Below are 15,405 nucleotides of genomic sequence, written 5' to 3'. Positions count from 1 at the left end.
GACACAATCATGAAGTGGAACGACATTTATTGGATATTTCAAACTTTTTTAACAAATCAAAAACTGAAAAATTGGGCGTGCAAAATTATTCAGCCCCCTTAAGTTAATACTTTGTAGCGCCACCTTTTGCTGCAATTACAGCTGTAAGTCGCTTGGGGTATGTCTCTATCAGTTTTGCACATCGAGGGACTGAAATCTTTTCCCATTCCTCCTTGCAAAACAGCTCGAGCTCAGTGAGGTTGGATGGAGAGCATTTGTGAACAGCAGTTTTCAGTTCTTTCCACAGATTCTCGATTGGATTCAGGTCTGGACTTTGACTTGGCCATTCTAACACCTGGATATGTTTATTTTTGAACCATTCCATTGTAGATGTTGCTTTATGTTTTGGATCATTGTCTTGTTGGAAGACAAATCTCCGTCCCAGTCTCAGGTCTTTTGCAGACTCCATCAGGTTCTCTTCCAGAATGGTCCTGTATTTGGCTCCATCCATCTTCCCATCAATTTTAACCATCTTCCCTGTCCCTGCTGAAGAAAAGCAGGCCCAAACCATGATGCTGCCACCACCATGTTTGACAGTGGGGATGGTGTGGTCAGGGTGATAAGCTGTGTTGCTTTTACGCCAAACATAACATTTTGCATTGTTGCCAAAAACTTCAATTTTGGTTTCATCTGACCAGAGCACCTTCTTCCACATGTTTGGTGTGTCTCCCAGGTGGCTTGTGGCAAACTTTAAACAACACTTTTTATGGATATCTTTAAGAAATGGCTTTCTTCTTGCCACTCTTCCATAAAGGCCAGATTTGTGCAATATACGACTGATTGTTGTCCTATGGACAGAGTCTCCCACCTCAGCTGTAGATCTCTGCAGTTCATCCAGAGTGATCATGGGCCTCTTGGCTGCATCTCTGATCAGTCTTCTCCTTGTATGAGCTGAAAGTTTAGAGGGACGCCCAGGTCTTGGTAGATTTGCAGTGGTCTGATACTCCTTCCATTTCAATATTATCGCTTGCACAGTGCTCCTTGGGATATTTAAAGCTTGGGATTTTTTTTGTATCCAAATCCAGCTTTAAACTTCTTCACAACAGTATCTCGGACCTGCCTGGTGTGTTCCTTGTTCTTCATGATGCTCTCTGCGCTTTTAACGGACCTCTGAGACTATCACAGTGCAGGTGCATTTATACGGAGACTTGATTACACACAGGTGGATTGTATTTATCATCATTAGTCATTTAGGTCAACATTGGATCATTCAGAGATCCTCACTGAACTTCTGGAGAGTTTGCTGCACTGAAAGTAAAGGGGCTGAATAATTTTGCACTCCCAATTTTTCAGTTTTTGATTTGTTAAAAAAGTTTGAAATATCCAATAAATTTCGTTCCACTTCTTGATTGTGTCCCACTTGTTGTTGATTCTTCACAAAAAAATACAGTTTTATATCTTTATGTTTGAAGCCTGAAATGTGGCAAAAGGTCACAAAGTTCAAGGGGGCCGAATACTTTCGCAAGGCACTGTACGTGTTCACACACACACAAACGTAACCCCCCCCATACATACACACACACACACACACACTCACACAACGAATGTTGAGTCAAAAACATTGTTGTTATACTCAGAGAATGCCAAGGCCCTTTTCAATTGATCAAAAATAAATAAAATAAAATTCTCAGAGCAGGATTTGTGACTGTATATACATGTAATACACAGTACTGAGCCAATAGATACAATACTACTGTATAAATACAGGTCACATACCCACTTTTTTGCACAGACATACTGCACATATGCCTCAGGTTAAAGGATGAATGAATGAATTAAACATTCTCTAGTAGTCTGAAAATGTAATCCAAAATCATTTCGCTTAGACCTCAGGCACATCTTCCAGTGAACATATCCAAGGAAAGAAATCCTTCTCAATCTATGATGCTCATGTAGTTTCTCTGGTACCTATACTGTGTATACTGATCTACAGTGTACTAAATGCATGTGGCCTTGGGTAATTATATCTCAGGGTTTTATTTTCATTGGCAGTATACAGTAATTGTTATTAACCTGCAGTTCCCTTATGTATTGCTTAGTTTCTATTTATCTCTCTGTTATCAAGGGGGGGGGGGGTAAGTTGTTGTTTCCAACATAGACGCTTAATTACTTTTCTGGGATGGTTTAGTTGTAACTGACTTATTAAACATTTCTTTCTGGATTAAAGATTAATGGAGTTTTCACTTTTATATGTGGAAATTAATACTAGGGAAGACAAACACTTTTATAGGTGGAAATTAATACTAGGGAAGACAAACACTTTTATATGTGGAAATTAATACTAGGGAAGACAAACACTTTTATAGGTGTAAATTAATACTAGGGAAGACAAACACTTTTATAGGTGTAAATTAATACTAGGGAAGACAAACACTTTTATGGGTGGAAATTAATACTAGGGAAGACAAACACTTTTATGGGTGGAAATTAATACTAGGGAAGACAAACACTTTTATGGGTGGAAATTAATACTAGGGAAGACAAACACTCTTTTATGGGTGGAAATTAATACTAGGGAAGACAAACACTCTTTTATGGGTGGAAATTAATACTAGGGAAGACAAACACTTTTATAGGTGGAAATTAATACTTTAGTGAGGTGTGAGGGAAGACAAACACTTTTGGCTTTGCTTTGTTATAAATCACACAATTGTATAGAATGTTTAACAACCCAAATTCAGGTACTTGCCAGAATATTTCCCCATGTTATTGTCAGGCCTGATAGAGGCTGAGGCCATTCATTTTCCATTGAGATTGAGATGGCTTTTAGCTGCCAAGGCCAAGAGAAAAACGGAGCCTGGGTCGTAGTGACTCACTCTGTCTTGTCTTTCTCTCTCTCTGTCTCTCTCTCTTGTCTGTCTCTTGTCTCTCTCTCCGTCTCTCTCTCTGTCTCTCTCTGTCTCTCTCTGTCTCTCTCTGTCTCTCTCTCTGTCACTCTCTCTCTGTCTCTCTCTCGCCCTCTCTCTCTTTCTGTCTCTCCTTTGCTTTGGCTTCCTTTGCTTCTCCAACCCACACAGGAAGCTGTCATCAGCGCCTGGATCCAGTACAGTGACGGCTCTGTAACTCCCCTCGACATCTACGACCCCAGAGACTTCACGCTGAGCGCCACCTCCCTGGATGAGGCGGTGGTGTCCACCTATCAGGAGCAGCCACTGCGCTGGCCCGTAGTGGTGGCCGAGGGTGAGGGCCAGGGACCGCTGGTCCGAGTGGAGATGGTCATCTCCGAGACCTGCCAGAAGTCTAAGAGGAAGAGTGTCCTGGGTATGGGTGTGGGCAGCGTCAGGGTCAAGTTTGGCCAGAACGACGTGGAGCTGAGGGGCCAGGACGAGGGAGAGGGCGGGCTGGATAACAGCACCAGCGACCAGAGACAGAAGGGCCTGGAGGGAGACAAGGCTGGATCGGACAGCTGGAAGCACACCAATGCTGCTTCAGACCGTGAGGAGGGCGCCATGAGGAAGACTAGCACCACCACTAAGACCGCTGTCACCCACCGGGCTGGAGGCAACAAGCACAGCAGTGGGGGCAACAACCGGGGGACAGGGGGCCAGAACGCCCCCGTGGACTATACCAGCTTCCCTGCCCAGGTGGACGTACCTGGGGGCGCGGAGAGCGACCTTTCTCAGACCCTCCGGGGCTTATCCGACCTGGAGATCGGCATGTACGCCCTGCTGGGGGTCTTCTGCCTGGCCATCCTGGTGTTCCTCATCAACTGTGTGAGCTTTGCCTTCCGCTACCGTCACAAGCAGCTGCCCGCGCTGGAGCAAGGCAACATGAACCACGCCCACGACTGGGTGTGGCTGGGCAACGAGGCCGACCTGCTGGAACACCACAGTGACCAGCGCCAGTCGCCGCACCAGGACGAGTGCACCACCATCATTGATCGGAGTGAGGGCTACGAGGAGAGCAAGTATCTGCTCAACGGAGGGGGTAATGTGGAGGTGCAGAGGACCTCCACCCATGGCCAGACCCTCCCCCGCTCCCTCTTGGAGCCCCGGCAGTGCGCCGGCAAGGATCCGGCAGGCAAGACAGAGCCTCTCAACAACTCCCCCAGCGCTGCCAAGCGCAAGCGGGTTAAGTTCACTTCCTTCGCCACAGTGCTGCCTGATGATGGGGGGCCCTACACTAACTCCATCCTCATTGGCAACGAGGACGATATCAAGTGGGTGTGCCAGGACATGGACCTGGGTCCATCGGCAGAGATCAGAACCTACATGGAGAGGCTACAAGACAATCTGTGAGAGAGAGAGAGAGAGAGAGAGAGAGAGAGAGAGAGAGAGAGAAGAGAGAGGTGGGTAGAGAGAATATAGAGGTGGGTAGAGAGAAGGACAGGGGATAGGAGAGAAGGTGACCAGGAAGGGAGGACAGAGGGTCGGTATGGGGAAGGACAGGGGATAGGAGAGAAGGTGACCAGGAAGAGACGACAGAGGCTGGGTAGAGAGTGACCAGGAAGAGAGGACAGAGGGTCGGTATGGGGAAGGACAGAGGACAGGAGAGAAGGTGACCAGGAAGAGAGGACAGAGGGTGGGTAGAGAGTGACCAGGAAGAGACAACAGAGGCTGGGTAGAGAGTGAGGAAGAGCTGACCAGAAGAGACTGGGTAGAGAGTGACCAGGAAGAGACGACAGAGAGAGTGACCAGGAAGAGACAGAGAGGCTGGGTAGAGAGTGACCAGGAAGAGACGACAGAGGCTGGGTAGAGAGTGACCAGGAAGAGACGACAGATACTGGGTAGAGAGTGACCAGGAAGAGACGACAGAGGCTGGGTAGGAAGAGGAAGAGACGACGACAGAGGCTGGGTAGAGAGTGACCAGGAAGAGACGACAGAGGCTGGGTAGAGAGTGACCAGGAAGAGACGACAGAGGCTGGGTAGAGAGTGACCAGGAAGAGACGAGAGGGTGGGTAGAGAGTGGAAGAGACCAGAGGACGACAGAGGCTGGGTAGAGAGTGACCAGGAAGAGACGACAGAGGCTGGGTAGAGAGTGACCAGGAAGAGACGACAGAGGCTGGGTAGAGAGTGACCAGGAAGAGACGACAGAGAGTGACCAGGAAGAGATGACAGAGGCTGGGTAGAGAGTGACCAGGAAGAGACAGAGGCAGAGGGACCAGGAAGAGACAGAGGGTAGAGAGTGACCAGGAAGAAGACAGAGGCTGGGTAGAGAGTGACCAGGAAGAGACGACAGAGGCTGGGTAGAGAGTGACCAGGAAGAGACAAGAGGCAGAGGTGACCAGGAAGAGACGACAGAGGCTGGGTAGAGTGACCAGGAAGAGACGACAGAGGGTGGGTAGAGAGTGACCAGGAAGAAGAACAGAGGCTGGGTAGAGAGTGACGGGTAGAGAGTGACCAGGAAGAGACGAGGCCAGGAAGAGACACGAGAGGCTGGGTAGAGAGTGACCAGGAAGAGAGAGGCTGGGTAGACGACAGAGGGTGGGTAGAGAGTGACCAGGAAGAGACGACAGAGGCTGGGTGGAGTGACCAGAGAGAGACGACCAGGAAGAGACGACAGAGGCTGGGTAGAGAGTGACCAGGAAGAGACGACAGAGGCTGGGTAGAGAGTGACCAGGAAGAGACGACAGAGGCTGGGTAGAGAGTGACCAGGAAGAGACGACAGAGGCTGGGTAGAGAGTGACCAGGAAGAGACTGGGTAGAGAGTGACCAGGAAGAGACGACAGAGGCTGGGTAGAGAGTGACCAGGAAGAGACGACAGAGGCTGGGTAGAGAGTGACCAGGAAGAGACGACAGAGGCTGGGTAGAGAGTGACCAGGAAGAGACGACAGAGGCTGGGTAGAGAGTGACCAGGAAGAGACGACAGAGGCTGGGTAGACCAGGAAGAGACGACAGAGGCTGACCAGGAAGAGACGACAGAGGCTGGGTAGAGGAAGAGACCAGGAAGAGACGGAAGAGACGACAGAGGCTGGGTAGAGAGTGACCAGGAAGAGACGACAGAGGTAGAGAGTGACCAGGAAGAGACGACAGAGGCTGGGTAGAGAGTGACCAGGAAGAGACAGACAGAGGCTGGGTAGAGAGAGAGTGACCAGACCAGGAAGAGACGACAGAGGCTGGGTAGAGAGTGACCAGGAAGAGACGACAGAGGCTGGGTAGAGAGTGACCAGGAAGAGACGACAGACCAGGAAGAGACGACAGAGGCTGGGTAGAGAGTGACCAGGAAGAGACGACAGAGGCTGGGTAGAGAGTAGAGAGTGACCAGGAAGAGACGACAGAGGCTGGGTGGGTAGGAAGAGTGACCAGGAAGAGACAGACAGAGGCTGGGTAGAGAGTGACCAGGAAGAGACAGACAGAGGCTGGGTAGAGAGTGACCAGGAAGAGACGACAGAGGCTGGGTAGAGAGTGACCAGGAAGAGACGACAGAGGCTGGGTAGAGAGTGACCAGGAAGAGACGACAGAGGCTGGGTAGAGAGTGACCAGGAAGAGACGACAGAGGCTGGGTAGAGAAAGAATAGAACAAAGAAGGAGGAGAGGGTTGCAAATGGTTCTAGACTGTAAAGCTAGAGAGTGAAGATATATGGGCAGTGTAAATTCACAGAGAACATTATCTCTGAGGACATATTGAACAAATATGTGGCCAGACAGCAGTGCAAAGAAACAGACATGAACTACAGAGTCACATAGAATAGCCTACCATGTAAGTGATTCCAGAGTCAGAAATTGATTTATTTCATTGTAATCGTCTTTATATATTTATATCAACATTTGTTTAGGTCTGAAGTAATACACATACAAATTATATTATGTATTGTGAAATTGTTTTGCCTCGCAGACATGGCAATTAAACCTTGCATCATGGCAATTTTAGAGTATAATTGTCATATTTCATAAAATGAACATGACATATGTTGGCATACTAGTCTTACACAACAGCCTGTGCTGTCAATACTCTCAATTCCCAATTGCCAGGAGATACTGTTAAGGTCATTTTTTGAACTGTGAATTTCTGGAAGTCCGTGCTCCTTCTTTTCTCTTGGGATTATGTCCTCCTACTCAGAGTAAATGCACAACAACACAGTACTATCTGGCCCTAGCCCTTGAACCCTGAAGTTGTCATCATCAGCGCACACAACCTGTGTGAAACAATCTTTTTTTAAACTATGTCACAACAACAACGACATGTATAAGAAGCCAAGTGTAGAGAGTGTTATTTGGACAGTGTGAGGACAACTCTGTGGTTTCCCCAAACATCGCGTTGTTCTGGAATTCTGAGTTTTAATTGGAGAGTCTTGGGAAGGAATGTTATTCCACGACTCCAAGACAAAGTTATTCACTTGCACAATGGACAGAAACTGAAAGTAGCCAATGGAGGTCGTTCTCCTGTTAGTCTAAACTAGCCTGACCCTGGCCTCTTCACCTTGTATCTGGACAGGAATGCAAAGACTGCACAACAGGCCGGGGACCTCCACAGAGCAAGCCAGGGCTTTCCAAACCCTGGATGTGGATGGGATCTAATGTAAACAATGTCCTGTAGGACTACAAACACCAGAGACTCTGTGGTGTCCAGTACACTACAGAACCCTAACAGGACCTGCGACAGTGGAGTGTCATGTCCGTCAGAGTATGTTGTTGTGTCCCCCCCTCCCATACATTTTTGTCAGGCTGTGCATTTATGAACATTGGAACATTAACCGACCCCACCCCCATGTTTCTTCCTCATTTGACAGATTCTTATGTTGGATTTTGAAAGATGTGAAAGATCTGTCGTTCCCTTCCCCCGTTGTTTAATTTATTTGATGGTCAGCAAGGGTGAGGGGAGAGGAGCATCAGCTCTCAGTCAGCTCAGTGAGAGAGGAGCATCAGCTCTCAGTCAGCTCAGTGAGAGAGGAACATCAGCTCAGTGAGAGAGGAACATCAGCTCAGTGAGAGAGGAACATCAGCTCAGTGAGAGAGGAACATCAGCTCAGTGAGAGAGGAACATCAGCTCAGTTAGAGAGGAACATCAGCTCTCAGTCAGCTCAGTGAGAGGGGAACATCAGCTCAGTGAGAGAGGAACATCAGCTCAGTGAGAGAGGAACATCAGCTCAGTGAGAGAGGAGCATCAGCTCTCAGTCAGCTCAGTGAGAGGGGAACATCAGCTCAGTGAGAGAGGAACATCAGCTCAGTGAGAGAGGAACATCAGCTCAGTGAGAGAGTTGCATCAGCTCAGTGAGAGAGGAACATCAGCTCTCAGTCAGCTCAGTGAGAGGGGAACATCAGCTCAGTGAGAGAGGAACATCAGCTCAGTGAGAGAGGAACATCAGCTCAGTGAGAGAGGAGCATCAGCTCTCAGTCAGCTCAGTGAGAGGGGAACATCAGCTCAGTGAGAGAGGAACATCAGCTCAGTGAGACAGGAACATCAGCTCAGTGAGAGAGGAGCATCAGCTCTCAGTCAGCTCAGTGAGAGGGGAACATCAGCTCAGTGAGAGAGGAACATCAGCTCAGTGAGACAGGAACATCAGCTCAGTGAGACAGGAACATCAGCTCAGTGAGACAGGAACATCAGCTCAGTGAGACAGGAACATCAGCTCTCAGTCAGCTCAGTGAGAGAGGAACATCAGCTCAGTGAGAGAGGAACATCAGCTCAGTGAGAGAGGAACATCAGCTCTCAGTCAGCTCAGTGAGAGAGGAACATCAGCTCAGTGAGAGAGGAACATCAGCTCTCAGTCAGCTCAGTGAGAGAGGAACATCAGCTCAGTGAGAGAGGAACATCAGCTCTCAGTCAGCTCAGATGAACACTCACACAGAGGGAACAGTGGAAGTGTATTGTAGATTGTAAGATTGCAATATTTATATATAAATGTATTACAGAGAAGTTGATGTAAATAAAATGCTTCAGAGTGCTAGTTGATAAGAGCAGGTCACTAGCCAACATGAGGATTTTGGTACATTTTACAGTGCAAAGGGAGGTATGTTATACACAGTATATCTACCATTGCCGTGTGAAAGTGTTTCTGTTTTATTTTCATGGTTCTTTATGGTTCAGTTCAAGATGTTAAATCTAAGTGCTTGTAATTGTACAGGGTAAGAATTGGTTTGCCTCTCCATTCAGATGAAAGTGGTGGCAAATCTTACACACCAAATCCAGAGTTTGTACTCACAGGGGTGGGCAACTACAGTCCTCGAGGCCTGATTGGTGTCACACGTTTTCTCCATCCCCAGCAAACACAGCTGGTTAATCAAATGTCATTCTAAACTGAAGATCATGATTAGGTGAATATTGGAATCAGGGGTGGTAGCTGGGACTGGGGCAAAACTGTGACACCAATCAAGCCCCCCGAGGGAGGACTGGAATTGCCCACCCCTGTTAAACATAGAGAGTAGAACATAGACACAGGAATGAGCGATGAGAACTGCGTAGAGACAATTATATACGACTGGCCACGACGTGCAGTTAACTCATTGACCACAATGATCCAAGACTTGAATGGATTTGAAACTGTAAACGTAAGTTCAGGAACAGATCTCCTCACAGACCCTCCAGGTCACAGACCCTCCAGGTCACAGACCCTCCAGGTCACAGACCCTCCAGGTCACAGACCCTCCAGGTGTCCGCCAAAGCAATAGGACATGGAAACTGAAGGTGATAATCAATGGAATCCTGTTATATTACACCTCAGAACACAACAACAGATGTAAAGTCTCGTTTCATAAAGCGTCAAAACAGTAATAAGAAACGTCATTTTGTTTTGTGGTTAAACCTCCCATTTTGTTTTGTGGTTATGCAATGCAATCAAAACCTCCCATTTTGTTTCCATTGTCGTGAAGTAAAAGTACTTGGTAAGTAGATGAAGTGTTTCCCCGAGCAGTGAAGAATGGGACTGAAAAGCAATATGTCCTGCTGAGCCTCTGGAGTTTCTACTCAAGTCCCGTCATTGTTTTCTCTGAACAGAACATAAAGTGAAGCAAACAGACTTCCTAACATGGATGCCGTACAGTGTGTTGAGTGAACCATAGATGTTCGTTCATTTCTGATCTCCTTTATTTTCCTTTTTCCCTATTTTTGATTTGTTTTTTTTCACAGTTATGTTTTAAAATGCAAAGGTATTGTGGACGTGGACAATAAAGAGATCTATGTATATAAATGCCTTGAAATGTTCCCCTTAAACCTGTATGGCTTGTTATTGGTGGTTCTTCATTTTCTGGTTACTTGACACAACAGCACACTGCATTTCACAGGAAGGACACTCCTCCACTTAATAGTAAAAAAGTGGGTAATAAAACGAGAAGTGGGATATCAAGAGGAAGGTATGTTTATACTCAGAATATTATCCTCGGAAAATTGCTGTTGATGTCTTCTGCTGAGGTCATTTCCAAAAATGGCTGCCATTGAATGAATCGTTGTAAACGTGAAAAGGCTAGTCTGAATAATAACACTGTTGGTTGTCAATGGTTTGTAGACATTCCCTATTCCACATTGACTGGTTCATGAACATCACTACTCGTCTTTCAAGTATTTTCTTCTAATGTGAGGTTATTCCTCCCCGTCAGATATAATGTGTCTGATGTATGGGCAAGTATTCCCGCACACAGGCACTGAGAAAGGTGATTGCTGCATTATCAACGTTTAATTTTTTTTTTAAATAGCACAAATTGTTTTCCGTTAAGGTAAATATGCCCCACAACACAGAGAAGCTGATTTGAAACTTCCGCCTCAAAAGAACATGGTCCTTCTGTACTGTAATGCTATCAAAGCCTACTGATAATACTACTGTAAGGTAGATAGTGTCCCCACATAATACTACAAAGCACTTAATCAGCATTTGAAAACCTAATCTGATGATGTGTTTATTTAGCACCTAGTGCACAAAGTGATACTGTAGTAGGAATACAGGGATCAACCAGAAGTCATACTCTCTGTCTCTCAATTCAATTCAATTCAAGGGCTATATTGGCATGGGAAACAGGTGTTAACATTGCCAAAGCAAGTGAGGTAGATAATATATAAAGTGAATATATAAAGTGAAATAAACAATAAAAATGAACAGTAAACATTACACATGCAATATCGCTCTCTGTCTCTCTCTCTATCTCTCTCTCTGTGTCTATCTCTCTCTCTGTGTCTCTCTCTATCTCTCTCTCTCTATCTCTCTATATATATATATATATATATATATATATATATATATATATATATATATATATATATATATATATATATATAGAGCAAGATTTGTGACCTGTTGCTATGAGAAAAGGGCAACCAGTGAAGAACAAACACCATTGTAAATACAACCCATATTTATGCTTATTTATTTTATCTTGTGTCCTTTAACCATTTGTACATTGTTAAAACACTGTATATAGATATATAATATGACATTTGTAATGTCTTTATTGTTTTGAAACTTCTCTAAGTGTAATGTTTAGTGTTAATTTTTATTTTTATTGTTTATTTCACTTCATATATTCACTTTATATATTATCTACCTCACTTGCTTTGGCAATGTTAACACATGTTTCCCATGCCAATAAAGCCCTTGAATTGTCTCTCTCTCTCTCTCTGTTTCTCTCTGTCTCTCTCTCTGTCTCTCTCTCTCTCTGTGTCTCTCTCTGTCTCTCTGTCTCTGTGTCTCTCTCTGTCTCTCTCTGTCTCTCTCTGTCTCTCTCTCTCTGTGTCTCTCTGTCTCTCTCTCTCTCTCTCTCTCTCTCTGTCTCTCTCTCTCTGTGTCTCTCTGTGTCTCTCTGTCTCTCTCTGTCTCTCTCTCTCTCTGTGTCTCTCTGTGTCTCTCTGTGTCTCTCTGTCTCTCTCTCTCTCTGTGTCTCTCTGTGTCTCTCTGTCTCTCTCTCTCTCTGTCTCTCTCTGTCTCTCTCTGTGTCTCTCTGTCTCTCTCTCTGTCTCTCTCTGTCTCTCTCTCTCTGTGTCTCTCTGTCTCTCTGTCTCTCTCTCTCTCTCTCTGTCTCTCTCTCTCTGTCTCTCTCTGTCTCTCTGTCTCTCTCTCTCTCTCTGTCTCTCTCTCTCTCTGTGTCTCTCTGTGTCTCTCTGTCTCTCTCTGTCTCTCTCTATCACCTATTTCTTTCTATTTTTCACCTCTGCTTCTTTTTCTCAGTGAATAAACAAGTGCATCGGTTTTCCCGGTTGCACAGAACCGGTTTTCGCTTTCTAAAACAAATTCCATTCCAATTTTGTGGCTCTTCCATTAACATGTGTTCCTCCTGCACCACATTGATTTACTGTGGTTATCAAATATATATTGCCAACCAAGTGAGACATGCAACCTTTCATTTTCACGCCGTCGCCTTACAAATTCGACATGGTACATTAACAAGAAAAATGACTGGCCATCGAAGGCAAAGGGAAGCGGTCTGTGTCTTCACATGACATTTGGTTTTCATTTCGCATTCATTACTTAACGCCGCTTTGGTTAGTGGGGCGGGTTGTAGTGGCGGTGGGCCAATACGGACGCCAAGTCGCAGGTAGCTTAGGCGCTCTCTCAACAGCATAAGCCAGGACAGCTTGAAATTAATAGTTAACCTATGGACCAGTGCGTTTGTGTTCCTTTGCTGTGTTTGTCATTTCTCTAAAGCTGAAGAGAATTGAAAAGAAGTTAGAAAATAATGCGGGGAACCGGAAGAACATCAAGTGTTTATTTACATCCTGTTATGACATCAGGTGTTTATTTACATCCTGTTATGACATCAGCTGTTTATTTACATCCTGTTATGACATCAGGTGTTTATTTACATCCTGTTATGACATCAGGTGTTTATTTACATCCTGTTATGACATCAGGTGTTTATTTACATCCTGTTATGACATCAGGTGTTTATTTACATCCTGTTATGACATCAGGTGTTTATTTACATCCTGTTATGACATCAGGTGTTTATACCCATCCTGTTATGACATCAGGTGTTTATATCCATTCTGTTATGACATCAGGTGTTTATTTACATCCTGTAATGAAATCATGGGTTTATTTACATCCTGTTATGACATCAGGTGTTTATTTACATCCTGTTATGACATCAGGTGTTTATTTACATCCTGTTATGACATCATGTGTTTATTTACATCCTGTTATGACATCAGGTGTTTATATACATCCTGTTATGACATCAGGTGTTTATTTACATCCTGTTATGACATCATGTGTTTATATCCATCCTGTTATGACATCATGTGTTTATACCCATTCTGTTATGACATCATGTGTTTATATACATCCTGTTATGACATCAGGTGTTTATATCCATTCTGTTATGACATCATGTGTTTATATCCATCCTGTTATGACATCATGTGTTTATATCCATCCTGTTATGACATCATGTGTTTATATCCATTCTGTTATGACATCATGTGTTTATATCCATCCTGTTATGACATCATGTGTTTATATCCATTCTGTTATGACATCATGTGTTTATATCCATCCTGTTATGACATCATGTGTTTATATCCATTCTGTTATGACATCATGTGTTTATATCCATTCTGTTATGACATCAGGTGTTTATATCCATCCTGTTATGACATCATGTGTTTATACATCCTGTTATGACATCATGTGTTTATATCCATCCTGTTATGACATCATGTGTTTATATCCATTCTGTTATGACATCATGTGTTTATACCCATTCTGTTATGACATCAGGTGTTTATATCCATTCTGTTATGACATCAGGTGTTTATACCCATCCTGTTATGACATCAGGTGTTTATATCCATTCTGTTATGACATCATGTGTTAATACCCATTCTGTTATGACATCATGTGTTTATATCCATTCTGTTATGACATCAGGTGTTTATATCTATTCTGTTATGACATCAGGTGTTTATACCCATCCTGATATGACATCATGTGTTTATATCCATTCTGTTATGACATCAGGTGTTTATACCCATCCTGTTATGACATCAGGTGTTTATTTATCTATTCTGTTATGACATCATGTGTTTATACCATCCTGTTATGACATCATGTGTTTATATCCATCCTGTTATGACATCAGGTGTTTATATCCATTCTGTTATGACATCATGTGTTTATACCCATCCTGTTATGACATCATGTGTTTATATCCATTCTGTTATGGTGTTTATATCTGTTATGACATCATGTGTTTATATCCATCCTGTTATGACATCAGGTGTTTATTTATCCATTCTGTTATGACATCAGGTGTTTATACCCATCCTGTTATGACATCATGTGTTTATATCCATCCTGTTATGACATCAGGTGTTTATACCCATTCTGTTATGACATCATGTGTTTATACCCATTCTGTTATGACATCAGGTGTTTATATCCATTCTGTTATGACATCAGGTGTTTATACCCATCCTGTTATGACATCATGTGTTTATATCCATTCTGTTATGACATCATGTGTTTATATCCATCCTGTTATGACATCATGTGTTTATATCCATCCTGTTATGACATCAGGTGTTTATACCCATCCTGTTATGACATCATGTGTTTATATCCATTCTGTTATGACATCAGATGTTTATCCACCCCCCATACTCAACCAGGGTAGCATTAATTCTGAGATGATCTATAATGTATTGTTAGTAATGGGTTCACATAGTGTATCCGTTTACATAAGTAAACGTAAGGGGATAAGTAAGTGATCTTATTCCTCAACAGTTGCATAATATGTGAGTTCAGGTGTTTACATCCCATTAGAAAGTCAAGTGGACACATTGTGAGCCGTGCTGAGAATGGTTAGACAACATTTGCTGTTATTGTAACTCACATCAGGTGTTTCCCAGCTATTGAAAGCCTTCTGGGTTAGATGTAATAAAATAAACAGAGTAACAAGTCAGAGACGCAAAACTTACTTTAACCTGGATTTCCTGAATTTTGCAAAACTGTTACATCATTATCAGTTTATGGCAAACTTTAATGGACATTCTGTGAGATACAGAATCCTGCCAATTGTTTTAGTATTGAGGCATCAGGTGTTTATGAATTGGCAGTAGAAGTTACAATGCCTGAAAGACCCTGAGCTTTATGACAATTACACAGACACCATAAAGTGCCACATCTCCCATAGCACTACACTCTGTAACACAATATTAACATCAACCTGTTCAATGTGTTATGACCCATCCAATGCAACAAGGCTAATAAAGAGAATGGTTAGCATCATTACTCAAGGGATTCATTTATATTCATACTAATTCAAATGTATGCCTTTTTTACGTGCTCTGATTTAAAGGTGCAATGTAGCCATTCTTTATATCTCAATATCAAATCATTTCTGAGTAACATCTTTACTGTGAATGTTTTCAGTTTAAAAAAAAAAGCTTCTTAGCCAAGAGCAATTTCAAGCAAGAATTTTGCTAGGACTGTCTGCGAGTTGGGAGGGGGGATCCTGCTATGGCAGAAAACTAGCTGCTATTGGCCGAGAGGTTTAACTCTCA

At 43.8% G+C, this 15,405-nt stretch overlaps 1 protein-coding gene across 1 annotated transcript in view; it reads left to right on the top strand.

Annotated features, from left to right (window-relative positions):
- The window catches only part of si:dkey-215k6.1 (transmembrane protein 132C), a 469,509-nt gene extending 465,204 nt beyond the window's left edge, over positions 1–4,305 (top strand). The window contains exon 9 of the mRNA XM_064935774.1: positions 3,057–4,305. Coding sequence (XP_064791846.1) covers positions 3,057–4,277 — 1,221 coding nt within the window. The 3' untranslated portion in view covers positions 4,278–4,305. The remainder of the gene's footprint in view (positions 1–3,056) is intronic.
- Positions 4,306–15,405: the final 11,100 nt, after the last annotated feature.

Source organism: Oncorhynchus masou, chromosome 1 (assembly GCF_036934945.1).
Source record: "Oncorhynchus masou masou isolate Uvic2021 chromosome 1, UVic_Omas_1.1, whole genome shotgun sequence".
Taxonomy (NCBI): domain Eukaryota; kingdom Metazoa; phylum Chordata; class Actinopteri; order Salmoniformes; family Salmonidae; genus Oncorhynchus; species Oncorhynchus masou.
This window is presented reverse-complemented; position numbering and strand designations above follow the sequence as displayed.